Source organism: Podarcis erhardii (genome assembly GCF_964252035.2).
Source record: "Podarcis erhardii genome assembly, chromosome: 2".
In the NCBI taxonomy this organism is placed as follows: Eukaryota; Metazoa; Chordata; class Lepidosauria; order Squamata; family Lacertidae; genus Podarcis; species Podarcis erhardii.
The window spans coordinates 72,886,197-72,901,163 of NC_138498.1; the positions used below are offsets into that span (position 1 = coordinate 72,886,197).

At 41.0% G+C, this 14,967-nt stretch overlaps 2 protein-coding genes across 15 annotated transcripts in view; one reads left to right on the top strand and one right to left on the bottom strand.

Annotated features, from left to right (window-relative positions):
• The window catches only part of LOC309335961 (acylamino-acid-releasing enzyme-like), a 71,679-nt gene that overhangs the window by 27,045 nt on the left and 29,667 nt on the right, over positions 1 to 14,967 (top strand). For 3 of the 14 annotated variants that reach the window (XR_014153825.1, XM_081851299.1, XM_081851290.1), the window contains exon 22: positions 14,001 to 14,080. The exons of 8 other annotated variants lie outside the window; for them this stretch is intronic. Coding sequence is in view for 5 of the 6 variants with exons in the window: in XM_081851299.1 (XP_081707425.1) it covers positions 14,001 to 14,080 (80 nt within the window). In the remaining variant the exon portion in view is untranslated. Of the gene's footprint in view, positions 1 to 13,921; positions 14,081 to 14,298; positions 14,956 to 14,967 lie in introns of those variants that run through there. 3 more of the 14 variants (XM_081851289.1, XM_081851295.1, XM_081851296.1) reach the window with 2 other exon arrangements.
• On the bottom strand, positions 403 to 2,625 carry LOC309334770 (taste receptor type 2 member 40-like). Its single transcript, XM_081849364.1, has one exon. It carries the CDS (start codon positions 1,718 to 1,720, stop codon positions 809 to 811), a length of 912 nt encoding a protein of 303 aa, XP_081705490.1. The 5' UTR covers positions 1,721 to 2,625; the 3' UTR covers positions 403 to 808.

Here is a 14,967-nt window from a genome sequence, read left to right on the forward strand (position 1 = left end):
AGTTAACCCTTTCCTTATGAACCCAGTATGATGTCACACACCTAGGAGGGCAAATGCCACAAGGACGCAGTAGGTGGGCACAGCATTTGCTAAAGAAATGATTTTTAAAAGTCCAAAGCAATACATAGAATTATCACGACTATACAAGCATTTCATTTGTTTCTTCTTTTCATATGTGTCAATTGCTGCAATGCCTGTATTTCAAAAACAATTAATAGATAGCCTAATAGTCTGAAAACCTAAAGGTCCACAGTTGTGAGTTTGCATTAACCACAGTTTGAAAACAGTGACCCAGTGTTGTTACCTAGGCATCATTTCAAAGATAGAGTATTAGTTAGTTTAAAATGCCATGACAAAGTGATCAAGATTCACAGGGTAATGGGGGAGGGGTGCTATTGGATTGCTGTTTTTGTTTTTATTAGGTATTTTGTGGTTTTATATCTTGATTTTATTCTGTGAACCGCCCTGAGACCCCCAGGTATAGGGTGGTATATAAATTCTAATAATGATGATGATAATGATGATGATGATAAATTATAGAATCATTCAGTCAACCAGTGCTAGGATAAAGTTCTCTTTAAGGTGGATGAGCTGTTGAGGATCAGATTAAATTTGAGGTTTGCTTGCTTGCTGACTGGAAACTGTGGGAAGCAAAAGATTGAAGCCACCTGTCACCATACCATAGTCCCAGTCCAGCTTCCTCATTCCCTTCAGTGTCAGCTCTTTACCTTAAAAAACACACACACCAAAAAAAGCAACCTAGGGCACTACATGACAATTATGACATTTAAAATACCTGTGATATTTTTTAAGGCTTTGCTCCTGAAAGAATCTGGGTAGCTGCCTGCTTGAGTTTGGGATTAACAAACACCAGGAGGATACCGTGAGCAGAGGGGCACATTAGCTGCACCACTGAACACATTATTGAACCAAATCTCTGTTCTGATTTTTCATAGTATTGAAATATAAGCAATAGGTGTGCCATGTAAAAAGTGACATAAATGATCAGGAAGGAGAGCACTGTCCCAGCTGCCTTGATATGAGCTGCTGTTTGGCGGCTCCTGAAACTGGTTCCTTTACCTGTCATATTGCAGATATGTCTGCAGAGCGAGGCTACAACCATGGTGGAGCAAAGTAAAGTCACAAGAAGGGGACAGCTTGAACCAGTAATTAAAAAGAAGAGTTGTAAAGAACTGCCAGTTTCTATCCATGAGTATCCTTGAGTCATGTTTGTTATGTTGGCTGTTGTGGTGTTCTGATGTTGCACTGAAATATTATGAAATGCATAGGCAGAAAAGAGCAAGGAGGCAGCTAGAGATACTGCAAGAAGCGAGGGCACCAGGTGTGATATCCTCAGCTTGCACCAAAGGAAGAGGGAGTGGGTGCTGTTCACTATCTTGATGCAATAGAAGACGCAGAACCAGGCAAGGAGCCAGTATCGGAAGAATATGACAGAGGCTAGAAAGACATGAATCATTCTCATCGTTATGTGGTTGAACTCCAACTTTAAGTAGTAAGTGATTATTGCTGGAATCATCAAAACTGTGACACAGATACTGGACGTTCCCATGGACAGAAGAAGTTGTTCCTTGGCATCGAGGGTCCTGCATTTAGCCCATTCAGCAACCATCACTGCAGTTATAAAGCTATTGGAGATGAACCCACAGAGGGCCATGTCGATTACAACCACCAGAAAGGCAATGATTTGGGAAGAAGGCATATTTCCGGATTCTTGCAGATTGCTGTCTAGGTAGTCGTTTGCCAGCCAAAGTTGTTGAGTTCAAATGGAGAGTGCAAGTGTGGTAGCAGATCAGCGACATGCTTTTTAATGCATTGGGAACTATGCAAATTAACTGTGTGTCAAACCACCAATTTCCATAATGCTTTTATCTGGGGTAGTGGTGTTGATACTAACTATATAGAAGGGCTTCCTGTCACACAACTTTGTGTGTATCAGGAATGCTGCTTCAATTTGGTGTTTATGTGAATAAGAAAGTTAGCCATAGGCAACCCCTTTGTGGCCCAGATTTTACTGCTCACTTAAAGAATAACAGGAGCTGGAAATACTGCTGTTGAAACAAGGAATAATCCGCCTCTGTAAACTATATTTAGAAGATGTTAGCTGGCTTGCTTGCCCTCAGGTCCCCCTCATTTTGGTTTCCAGGAACTTCACAGCCAATTCTTATATTTGCTCCCAGATCATAAGCAAATTCTCAGGCCCCAAACCAAAAGCTTGTACAGCCCTTGTCAGTGCACTTTACCTTCCTAGTTCCTAGCTGCTCATCTCCTCATATGCTCCCCCAAAATATTGCTTCTTCTTCATGAAAAGATGCACAATGGACGAGGCAAGCTAGAATCCAGCATGGGATGGTCATAGTAGCAGGGATGGCTCAGAGGCCTGTGGTAAAACACTCTTTTACTTTTTTAAGCTTAACCAGAAGCATTTCTACTTATTTGGAGTAGTGTATAGTTGAACTACGGAAGCATAAATTTTGGTGACCAGTTCTCAGCTGACTTACTAAATATGCTGAATGCCTATTGATGCTTAAATCAACCTCAACCCTGCTCTGTCCCGTAGGACACGCAAAATGTGAAACAAGTTTTTTTGTCAGGTGCTTTCATTTCTTCTTTTTAGTTTTAGTTTTCTTTTTAGTTTTCTTTTTAGTTTTCCCCAAAGGGCCTCAATACTTGTCATCCTGAGTAAAGAAATTTACAGTGCTCATGGATGCTGTCTATGCCAAGATCTTCTACTTATACTGAGTCAACAGACAGACACAGTCCAACTCAGTTTATTTATTGGCAGTTTTTAACACCCACCATTGAAACTTAATCCTATGAATGAATGAATGAATGAATGAACCAGGATAAAAAAACAACAACATATAAATAAAATAGCAGTTAGGATTTTTTTTTAAACTGATAAATGTTGGAGCAAATAAGGACAAAGAAACAAGCATAGGATAAAACATCTGAATAAAATACAAGATTAAACATGGATAATGGATGGATAAAAACTGATAATTAAAGGGGTAAAGGGGACCCCTGACCATTAGGTCCAGTCGTGGCCGACTCTGGGGTTGCGGCGCTCATCTCACTTTATTGGCCAAGGGAGCTGGCATACAGCTTCCGGGTCATGTGGCCAGCATGACTAAGCTGCTTCTGGCGAACCGGAGCAGCACACGGAAACGCCGTTTACCTTCCCGCCGGAGCGGTACCTATTTAACTACTTGCACTTTGACATGCTTTCGAACTGCTAGGTTGGCAGGAGCAGGGACCGAACAACGGGTGTTCACCCCGTCACAGGGATTCAAACCGTCGACCTTCTGATCAGCAAGTCCTAGGCTCTGTGGTTTAAATAAGGACAAAGAAACACGCATAGGCTAAAACATCTGAATAAAATACAAGATTAAACACGGATAATGGATGGATAAAAACTGATAATTTAATCCTATTACGTTATATGGGCTTATTCTTAGGTAGGCGTACATAGACATCTAGGTAATTGATGTGTTTATCTTTCAGATTACGATAGGCTTTTTTTTTATTTTGTGCAGGAAGGAGAAACCTATAGCCTCCAGATGTTTCTGAGCTACAGATCCCATCAACTAGCTTTGTTCAGGGGCGATGGGAGGTGTAATTCAGCAATATCTGGAGGTTCACCACACCTGCTTAAAAAGCACTTAGGTTTGTTTACAACTATTTACCGAAAGTGAAATGTAAATATGGGTCCCTGATAAAGCACAGTGTTAACTATATCCATTCTTTATTTGCATTCCTGTAATTGCCGCTGAGGATTAAGTAGACTTAAGGTGACAGCAGATCATCTATTAACTATGAAAATAATTCCAGTTACAGATAGGTAGCCGTGTTGGTCTGCCATAGTCAAAACAAAACAAATTCCTTCCAGTAGCACCTTAAAGACCAACTAAGTCAGTTCTTGGTATGAGCTTTCGTGTGCATGCACACTTCTTCAGGTATCTGAAGAAGTGTGCATGCACACGAAAGCTCATACCAAGAACTGACTTAGTTGGTCTTTAAGGTGCTACTGGAAGGAATTTGTTTTGTTATGAAAATAATGTTAGGGAAATGTAATGGATATAATATCCCTATTTACGCTGGATTCATCTATTTCAAAAAAGAGAGCCTTCAATACAATCGAAACCTGGGCTATACAGTGGGTCATACAAAACTGCAGATTTGACAGCAGATATAACCAGCTATTGCAAGAAAATAGGAAATAAGGCAACAGCAACATATCATCTCCACGTAAAGACCCACCCAGTACCTTTAAAAAGAGGCATAAGGCAAGAAGTTAGCTTATCACCTAAACTACACTCACCTAAGCTATTTACATTCACCTTGGAAGGTGTATTAAAAGCTGGAGTGGTAAAAAAAAAAAAAGGAATCTGTGTTAACAGAAGATATCTAAATTTTCTATGATATGCAGGTGTTGTAATAATGAAAAGTCGACAAGAGCTACAAGAAATGCTGGAATAACTGAACAAAGAATCAAATGAAAAATAAAAATATTTCTTTAGACTCAAAAGCTAAAGTGTTCAATACAGTGGTACCTCGGGTTAAGAACTTAATTCATTCTGGAGGTCCATTCTTAACCTGAAACTGTTCTTAACCTGAGGTACCACTTTAGCTAATGGGGCCTCCCGCTGCGGCCACACGATTTCTGTTCTCATCCTGAAGCAAAGTTCTTAACCTGAGGTACTATTTCTGGGTTAGCGGAGTCTGTAACCTGAAGTGTCTGTAACCTGAAGCGTCTATAACTCGAGGTACCACTGTATGTGCATATTAGCTGTGATGTGTTATGAAGAAGTGGACACACAAAGAAACATGAATATTTAAAGAATAATGCAACATGCCATGGGACTCACAATAATAGGAATATCATTAAAAGATTGAAAAACTAATAATTGGGTACAAGAAAGACTGAAAGTTGTGGTTGTAATGGAAAAGGCTGTGAAGCTAAAGTGGGCAGGTCATGTGTCCAGGGACGATTCAGGCCAATGGAATAAAGCAGTGTTAGTATGGTGACTCTACAGTTTTAAAAGACCCCCTATGAATTTGCTGCCAAGGAGTGTGGTGGAGTCTCCTTCTTTGGAGGTCTTTAAGCAGAGGCTTGACAACCATATGTCAGGAGTGCTCTGATGGTGTTTCCTGCTTGGCAGGGGGTTGGACTCGATGGCCCTTGTGGTCTATTCCAACTCTATGATTCTATTCTATGATTCTATGTTCTCTAAGAAACCACAACTATTTATTTTAGGAATAATGACATCTGATATTAAAAACAAAATAAGACTGCAGTTCATGTATGCAGTCACCACCGCCAGGAATCTAATAGCCAGAAATTGGAAAAGGGAAACACCACCACCAACCAATAGAATGGCAAGCTAAACTGGTAGAATATCTAATGTTAGCGAAAAAAATGGAACCAGTGAGAGGAGCCTCAGAAAAGGAGGTAGACAAGGAATGTAAAATGGTGAGAGAATATCTCCAAAGATACTGCAGTAGTAGAGGCTTTCTGACATTAGAAGAATGAGTAACAACATATGGTATTAATACAAAAAACAATAATGACAAAATTAAATAATGGATATAAGTAGGAAGACGATGTTTGGATCTAATGGTTACAGCAGGAAGAGTATTATGGACTTAATTAGAAGTATTCACATTTATTTTTATTTCTGTTTGTTCCACTGTATATAGGCATGTTAAATTATATGTAGGTCGCTACGATTGATTGAGCTGGAACATAGATTTGTGCAGTTTGTAAACTTAAATGCTACATTTTTCCTTTATGGGAAATCTTTTGCTATTTGTATTTTCTTTCTGGTTATTATTTTCTTTGTTTATAAACTCAATAAAGATTTTTTTTTAAAAAAAAAAAAAGACCACCTATGTGATGGTTGGACCATCCAAAATTAACAGCAGAGCTTATGTGGTTGCAGGAAGCAAACAACAGAAAGTGATGGAGAGAACTTGAAGAGGGGTATATCCAAAGATCAGTGGAGGTGAGGAACAGGTTTAAGGATCAAAATTCTACAAGGCAGGCTTAAGCAGTACAGTGGTGCCCCGCAAGACAAATGCCTCGCAAGACGAAAAACTCGCTAGACGAAAGAGTTTTCCGTTTTTTGAGTCGTTCCGCAAGATGAATTTCCCTATGGGCTTGCTTCGCAAGACAAAACGTCTTGCGAGTTCTTGTGAGTTTTTTTCCTTTTTTTTTTTAAAGCCGCTAATAGCCGCTAAGCCGCTAATAGCCACTAAGCCTCTAATAGCCGTGCTTTGCAAGACGAAAAAAACGCAAGACGAAGAGACTCACGGAACGGATTAATTTCGTCTTGCGAGGCGCCACTGTATGTGGACTGAGAACACCCAGAAGTGAGGACTTCCGGGTTAGCGCCATCGGCAATGGCGGTGTTCCTCTGACTGAGAGGAATCCGCTCCGTGGAATTTGGGTTGTGCCGCCGCGGCGAAGGCGGAGACCCTTTAAAAATCCTAGGCGGAGGAAGCCTGGGAATGTGGGATTCGGCTGACACCAGGAGCCGCAGGGAAACCCCTTTTTTGGGGTTCCGAAGTGATGTGGGGTGAGCGGCGCGGTGTTTTGAATTGACCGCTATTTTTTACTGAGTGAAGACGCGTAGCCGTTGCCGGAGAGTGCTGACTTTTTCTTGTGGACAATTGGATTTCAAACAACAACCTGTGAGTAGAACGGAAATTGGATTTTTAAAGTATTTTTAAATTGGCACCGATCGGGGAAGGTCTAAACAGGAAGTCCACCTCCCCTTTCTGTAAATAAACTGAAGCAAAGAACTTGTTAACTAAGGTCATGGAGAGTCTTACCTAAAGGATTAAAACTCCACTGATTGAAACTACTATCAATACTCTTTTGGGAAGCAGGAAAGCTTGCAGGAGAAGGTTAAAATTTGGGAATTGAAGCACCACTTCCCTAAACCCGGGAGCAGTCTGCGAGAGCCCGTGGATGGTGAAGAAATAAATTTGACAGCTAGCTGTCAAGATACAAAAGAAGGACTTTGTTGCTATTGTCAGTTTCTGTGTTTAAAAAGAAGGAAGGCAATTGGATCTGCTACAATTTTACGTTTGGGACTTTTGGAACTGTGCTAGAAGGAGTGTAAATGGAAACTGTGTCCCTCTAGAGGGAGTTTTGGGATAGTGTTGCAAGGTTCTAAAGATAAAGTCTCTGAGAAACTAGCTTTGACCTTGGACATTTCAAGGATGGCGGATGAGAAGGAAGTCGCGTCTGAACTGAATAGGACATTTTATCTGCTGGGAAAGCTGCAAGAACAGATAAACGTCATGGCTACTAATGTTGAAATTTTGGGAACAAAAGTGGGCATCAGCAAAGAAGTAGACAAGAACCCGGCACAGGAATCTCTTTTAATTGAACAAATTGAAGAATCAGAGAAGGAGAAAGTTGCTGCTGTTAAAGTGATGCAAGGGGGAGTCGTAACCCTACAGAGGCAAATGGTGGATTACAACTTTAGGCCTTATACATTTGCAACTAGGAGAAGCCAGTTTTTGGAGATGAGAGCCTGGCTTGGTTTGGAAAATGAAAGATGGAGAGATCACCCTATGTGGGGATTTTGGGATTTGAATCTGAGTCAGGTGGTGATTGGAGCCTCTGGGGCCTTTGGATTTGGTAGGAGTGTGAAACAAAATTTGGAATATTCTATGGGCCCTACCCTTAACTATGGAAGTCTGGCAGACTTGCTAAGAAGGAATATGACTGCCGTTGGGTTGGAGCTCCCCGAAATTTGTTTTTTAACACCAAAGACTATCAAAAAGATCGGCAGAGGGGACATGAAAGAGAGTTAAGAGCCTCGGACTTAAGATCTCCGGGTTGATGGACTTTTGGAGAACTGTTGGCAGGGGCCGAGACCGGGGAGGGGAGATGGTGAAAGAAAAATTGGGAATTTAAAGTGTATATATTGTGATATTAAAAAAAAAAATCTTTTAATGAGAGATGGGGAAATCGTGGAATGGAATTTTTGTGACCCTAGGGGAAACGTCTTAAGAGAATAATTTCAGATATATAAGTTCTAAGGAGAAATAAGATTAGATAAAGTAAAAGTGGATGGCTAATTGGCGAATGAGAGAATGGAAAATTACAGTATATTAAGATAAGTTATAAGGATAAAAATAAAGTTGAAGGATTTGCTGAAATATCTATTTGAATTAGAATACAAAGAGGGGAGGTGTGAGGAGGTCAAGGAGATTAGTTAAGAAAGGGAGTTATATTAAGGTTTAACTTGTTCTTTTGTCTTTTTTGATTGTATCTTTTATTCTTTTTAGCTGTTTTTGCTTTTTTATTTTTTTGCTTTTTTATTTTTTTTTCTTTCTTGGATATGTTTTGTTTTTGTATATTGTGTTCTTTTTTGTAACCTTTGAAAACTTTAATAAATATTATTTGGGGGGGGGGGGAGAGAACACCCAGAAGTGCAAGCTTGATTTCGAAGGGGCAGAGGAACCACCAGAGACCAAATTGCAAACATGTGCTGGATTATGGAGAAAGCTAGAGAGTTTCAGAAAAACATCTACTTTTGCTTCATTGACTATGCAAAAGCATTTGATTGTGTTGACCGCAGCAAACTATGGCAAGTTCTTAAAGAAATGAGAGTGCCAGATCACCTCATCTGTCTCCTGAGAAATGTCTATGTGGGACAAGAAGCTACAGTTAGAACTGGATATGGAACAACTGATTGGTTCAAAATTGGGAAAGGAGTACGACAAGGCTGTATATTGTCTCCCTGCTTATTTAAGTTATATGCAGAATTCATCATGCGAAAGCCTGGGCTGGATGAATCCGAAGACGGAATTAAGATTGCTGGAAGGAATATCAACAATCTCAGATATGCTGATGACACAACATTGATGGCAGAAAGTGAGGAGGAATTAAAGAACCTTTTAATGAGGGTGAAAGAGGAGAGTGCAAAATATGGTCTGAAGCTCAACATCAAAAAAACTAAGATCATCGCCACCGGGCCCATCACCTCCTGGCAAATAGAAGGGGAAGAAATGGAGGCAGTGAGAGATTTTACTTTCTTGGGTTTCATGATCACTGCAGATGGTGACAGCAGTCACGAGATTAAAAGACACCTGCTTCTTGGGAGAAAAGCAATGACATGGAAGTTAGAGCTGGACCATAAAGAAGGCTGCTCACTGAAGAATTGATGCTTTTGAATTATGGTGCTGGAGGAGACTCTTGAGAGGCCCATGGACTGCAAGAAGATCAAACCTCTCCATTCTTAAGGAAATCAGCCCTGAGTGCTCACTGGAAGGGCAGATCGTGAAACTGAGGCTCCAATACTTTGGCCACCTCATGAGAAGAGAAAACTCCCTGGAAAAGATCCTGATGTTGGGGAAGATTGAGGGCACAAAGAGAAGGGAACGATGGAGGACAAGATGGTTGGACAATGTTCTCAAATCTACCAACATGACTGCGGGAGGCAGTGGAAGACAGGAGTGCCTGGCGTGCTCTGGTCCATGGGGTCATGAAGAGTCGGACATGACTAAACGACTAAACAACAACATATGCAAAGATGGATGTGAAATGCTATAGAAGAAGAAAGAAAGAAAGAAAGAAAGAAAGAAAGAAAGAAAGATGGCAGTATCTTTATTTAGATGCCTGAAAAGTCTAATTCTTTCATTACCGCTGTGCTTCAGTTGTCCCTTGGGATTTGGATATTAACTTGCATATAAGGCAGGAGAAAATGCAGACTAATGTTGAAGAAAGAATGTGTGATTTGAGCACACAGAAAATTCAATTTTACACAATGTTGAGGGAGAGACATTTGGTGTACAATGAAGGAGAAACAATACGCAAAGAACTGATCATACAGAAACATCAGAGCAGGGGGGAAAACCGTATGCATGTTTACTCAGAAGCAAGCCCGACTCTGGTAATTTTCTTCTGGGTAAGCAGGCATAGGACTGGGCATTGTTCACGTATCTTGATACAACAGAAGATGCAGAGCTAGGCAGAGCCAAAATGGGGAGAATATGACAAGCTGCAAATAGAAAATGCTGTGAATTCTCCAAGTGGTTCCTAAACACTTTATACAATAATTAATGAAAATTGCAGTCAGTAAAACTGTCTTGCAGATATTGGGCATAGTTTGGGACAGAAGATGTTAACTAGTAGTGAGACTCCCATGTTTAGCCCATTCAGTGATTATAAGTATAAAGTCATTGCAAATGAGCCCGTAAAGGACCAAGTCAGCTGCAGTTCTCCAAAAGCCAATGTTGCAAACATTGCCCAAGGAAATACATGGGTTGAACCCTCTTCTTTTCAGCCACTGGTTCTGGTTTTTTTTTTTAAAAAAATAATATTTTATTGGGTTTTCACAAGAAAAAAGTTAACAACAAAAGATATACACCAGAAAAATGCAAAAACCAAAAACTCAACACAGAAAAAGAAAAAAGAAGAAAAAGAAAAAAGAAAAAAAGAAAAATCCCTCTTTTCAATTTCTCACCATTCTTTACCTACTTTCCTGACTTCCTCACACCTCCCTCCTTGTATTCCATTTAAAAATTTATTCAGCAAATTCATATATATATTATTACTTCATATTTTCAATTATGATCCAACCATTCTTAGAAATTCTTATCTTACCTTATTTCTCAAACCACTTCGTTTTTTACATTAATTTCATTAATTTTATCTTGCCCTCAAATCGTTGAAATTTCAAAGTTTAACCCATATTTTAACTTCTAACCTTTCTGCTAAGGCCAATTTCTTTCTTTCCAACATCTTTTAATATTTCATTAGTAATACACTAATTCCATAAATGTAGTTTTATTACAAAAAGCGTTTCTCATTCTAAGTTTATCCAAAAGTCCCTTTTCCTGGTTCCGGGTAATGGCAGTCCTTATGCCTTTATCCCTCATCAGTCAGGTGTTCTAATATCTGAGGCTCTCAAGTCACTTCCAAGCCCCTTCTGCGGGTTTTCTTGTTCCTGTTTGTAGTTGCATAGATCCTTATTCCCTGTTGGGTTCTTTCGCCTTTTCTTTTCTTCTCTTTCTCCTTGGGGGGCCAATCTCCGGGGAGTTCCATACAGTAATAATCTTCATTTTCTTTTATCCAGTTGTCCCATTCCCCGGTGTTGCACTCCCCAGTATTTAATTTGTAATCCAAAAAGTAGTTATTCCTAAAATGATCTTCCACTTGTTTCACAATCCCGCCAGAGATAAAAAGTTTCTTGACTCCAAAATTTTCCCAGTGTCCTCCAAGTTCAGTCTCCCAGTGTTGCAACTTTTGATCATGTGGGACTTTACATCTCTGTATCTTTTGAGGTGCATTCACAACCACTTCCATCTTTCTCTGCCCTTGCAGTTGCTCTGTTAGGCCATTTTCCTGGGTAGATTGTTGTACAGTTTCTATAACTGCATTCCCCATTGGCACCTCTTTGCCAGCTGCAGCTGATATGTAGTCCATCTTTTGATTCATCAGAGACACTTTCTCGTCCAGCTGTAGCAGCACATCATATATTTTGCCCAGGGCAGATAAAACTTCCTCTAATCATTTCTGTCAAGGTCAGGGAGCTGGTCCCACGATCTAATTTTCCTAGTTACTATGTTCTCATTATAAATTACTACAAACACACTGGCTGACTTCCTCTAGGGGGTGTTGTTACTTTCTGGCATCCATTTTTTAAAATGTATCCAACAAGAAGAAAATTACTTTCGATTTTCCGACATTTTGTTTCCTTTCAATATAAAACCAAACAGGCAGAAAGCAGCATTGGAATTAATTTTTTCCTTTCCAGTTCTATCTGTCAATCTTTCTATTTCAGTTCTCAAGTTGTAGGCTTCACCGACGATTTCTTTCCTGTCATTCCGTCCCCAGGTTAGGGACAGTGGAGACTCATTTTCTTAACTCTCTCTCTGCAGGCTTAAAAAGTCCAATTCCCCCCCCCTTTCCTCCTGCTGTCTAGGGGGACTTGATGGTTAAAAGTGCAGGAAATTTCAGGCTGTCAATTTTCCGGGCACTTAGCTTGTAAAATCTTTGCTTTGATCTTTATACAAAGAATGGGAGGCGGACTTCCTGTTTGCACCTTCCCGTTTCGGGTCAAATTCAAAGCTATATTTTGATTTGAAAGTTTCAATTGTCCTACTCACGGGTTGTTGTTTAAAATCCGAATTGTCACAGGAAAAAGGACAGCGCTCTCCGACATCAGCTGTGCAGCTTCGCTCCGCAGAAGTAGCGATCGACTGTCAGCACTGCGCCAATCACACCCATCTCACTCCGGAGCTCCTTGCGGAGTTCCTTTGCAAAACGGGGGCGCAAAAGGTGCCCGCCGAGTCCCACGGTTGCAGGCTTCACCCGCCTGCGGTTTTCGAAGGGGTCCCCGCTTCGCTGCAGCGGTAAGACCCGATTTCTGCGGAGCTTCTCCCTCCAATTCAGAGGGAATCCGCCATTGTCGGTGGCGTCGCCTCTGGAAGTCCCTTTTCAGCCACTGGTTCTGGCTGTCCCTTTCATGAATCCCCCCCCCAAAAAAAGCTAAGCACTATTAGTCATATTGGTTAAGTGTCATGCCACAGAGCTGAAGCTCAGCTGTGAGGACATTACCATCCCAGAAATCTCATTCTCACAAGGTGCTGAAAATAGGGATGAGCTTGAAGCTCCTATGAAATGCAAGGAGGCACTTGGTTATGCTCCTAGGCTGAGAAACATCCAGGCCCCAGGCAATAATCAGTGGTAGTAGTATTATAAGCATTGTTTGCTTAGACACGACACTAGGTTTTTAGAAGATCAGCAACAACAAACTACTGCCTCTGGTTGAGAAGTGCTGAAACAAGTACTGGCTTATACCACAGAGCAGGCATTTCCAACTCCCAAGAGACTGTGATCTACTCCCAGTACAAAAAAACTGGCAGTGATCATTGGCATTGAGGGAGGGGGAGCTTGCGTGGGGTCGGTGGGTGGGTGAATTCCACAGAGTTGTTGAACTTTTTTGGGGGGGGGGGAGGACTGCACAGAGTTTTTTGGCTTTCCCCCATAACTTTTTGTACACAGTCAGGATCCCGCAATCTACTAGGATCAGCCGGGGATCTATCAGTAGATCACTATCTACTGGTTGGACATCCCTGCCATAGAGGTTTTTCCTGACTTACCACAGGGACACCCTCATTCTCAGAACAAGTTCCAGCTGAACTGAGGTACTTGGTAACAATAAACTTAGAGTTCAAAGGGACCCAGAGGGTTGTTTAATCCAACCCTTCAATACAGGATTGATTGCTGCTTTAATTGATATGTTTATCTGTCAAATTAAGATAGGTTTTTCTTTCATCAGTATCTTTAAAGGCATACATTTGTTTGCAGCTGTTTACAGAAAGGAAAATGCAAAGATGTGTGCCAGAGATAGCAGAGTGGTAAATATATCCCTTCTATATTTGCATCCCTGTGATTGCTGGTGAGGATTAAACAGGCTTGAGACAGTGCCTTTGTTTAGATTTATGAAACTTCTAATTCTTTCATTTCCTCTCTGCTTCAGTTGCCCATTGGGATGTAGATAACAACAGAACAGAAGGAAATGCAGACAATTCGTTTGACCAATATGGTTCTACATGTCTATACTTTTGAATAGCTGCTCTTTTTTGTATAAGTGAATATGGAAGGTCAATATCCAATCAAATGGCTCTGAACTAAAGCTCATACATCAGTCATAAGGATAATCCCACTGCCCTGCAGATGAATAGATAGGATTGCTAATTTCTTTCTAGTCATTCATATTACTTACTCATTCCGACTAGGCATAAACATTGCCAGCAAGGTACTCAAAAGGGCTGTTGAGATGCCTATAGCAACAAGTCGTTCATTTGAAGTTACCCAGCAGCTCCTAGTTTTTCTGCTGAAATAGACATCTCAGTAGCCCTTCTGTGTTTTGTGCAGTGCAATTTTGGGGAAGATAGCTGTGGAGTTGGAAGGTTCTCGTGGTGACTTTGCTGCCACTTATTTGGTTGATTCCCAGAGATGCCCAAAGCCTATGCAGAAAGCTGCCCTGTCATCAACATGGCCACTTTACTGGGGAACTCCGCTCGCCCCTAACTGGTAAGGAACTTACCTGGTTCAATAGTTCTGCCTTATTAACTGTAGAGTTGGAATGTTTAGTCAGAATCTTCTTTCTTGTTATATGAATCCATTGGTTCAAGTCCTGCCCTCTGGAGCGGGAGTGGGGGGGGGAGAGAGCTTGCTTCATCTTTCATATGACAGCTGTTGAGATATTTGAAGACGGCTAGCATATCACCTCTCAGTCTCCTCTTTTCTAGGCTAAACATACCCAGCTCCCTCAACTGTTCCCAATAAGGCTTAGTTTCCAGACCCCTAATCATCTTGGTTGCCCTCCTCTGCACACGTTCCAGCTTGTCAACATCCTTCTTAAATTGTGCCCAGAACTGGAGACAATACTCCAGGTGTGATCTGACCAAATCATAATAGAGCAGTACTCTTGACTTCCCTTGATCTGGACACCATACTTGTGTTGATGCAGCCTAGAAGAGCATTAGCTTTTTTTGCTGCTGCATCACACTCTTGACTCATGTTACACTTGTGGTCTACTAAGACCCCTGGATCCTTTTCACATGTACTACTGGCAAGCCAGGTGTTCCTCATCTTATATTTGTGCAGCTGGTATTCCTGCCTAATTGCAGAACCTTATATTTGTCCCTACTGAAATTCATTGTGTTAGTTTGAGCCCAGTTCTTCAATGTGTTATGGTCATACTGAATCCCAATTTTGCCTTTTGTGGCATTAGCTATCCCTCCCAGCTTGGTGTCACCTGTAAATTTGATGAGCATCCCCTCAATTCCTTCATCCAGATCTTTTATAAAGACATTGAACAACAGCGGACCTAGGACAGAACCCTGTGGCACCCCACTGCTCACTTCTTTTTGGGATGATGAGGAACCATTAGTGAGCATTCTGGGTTCAGTAAGCCT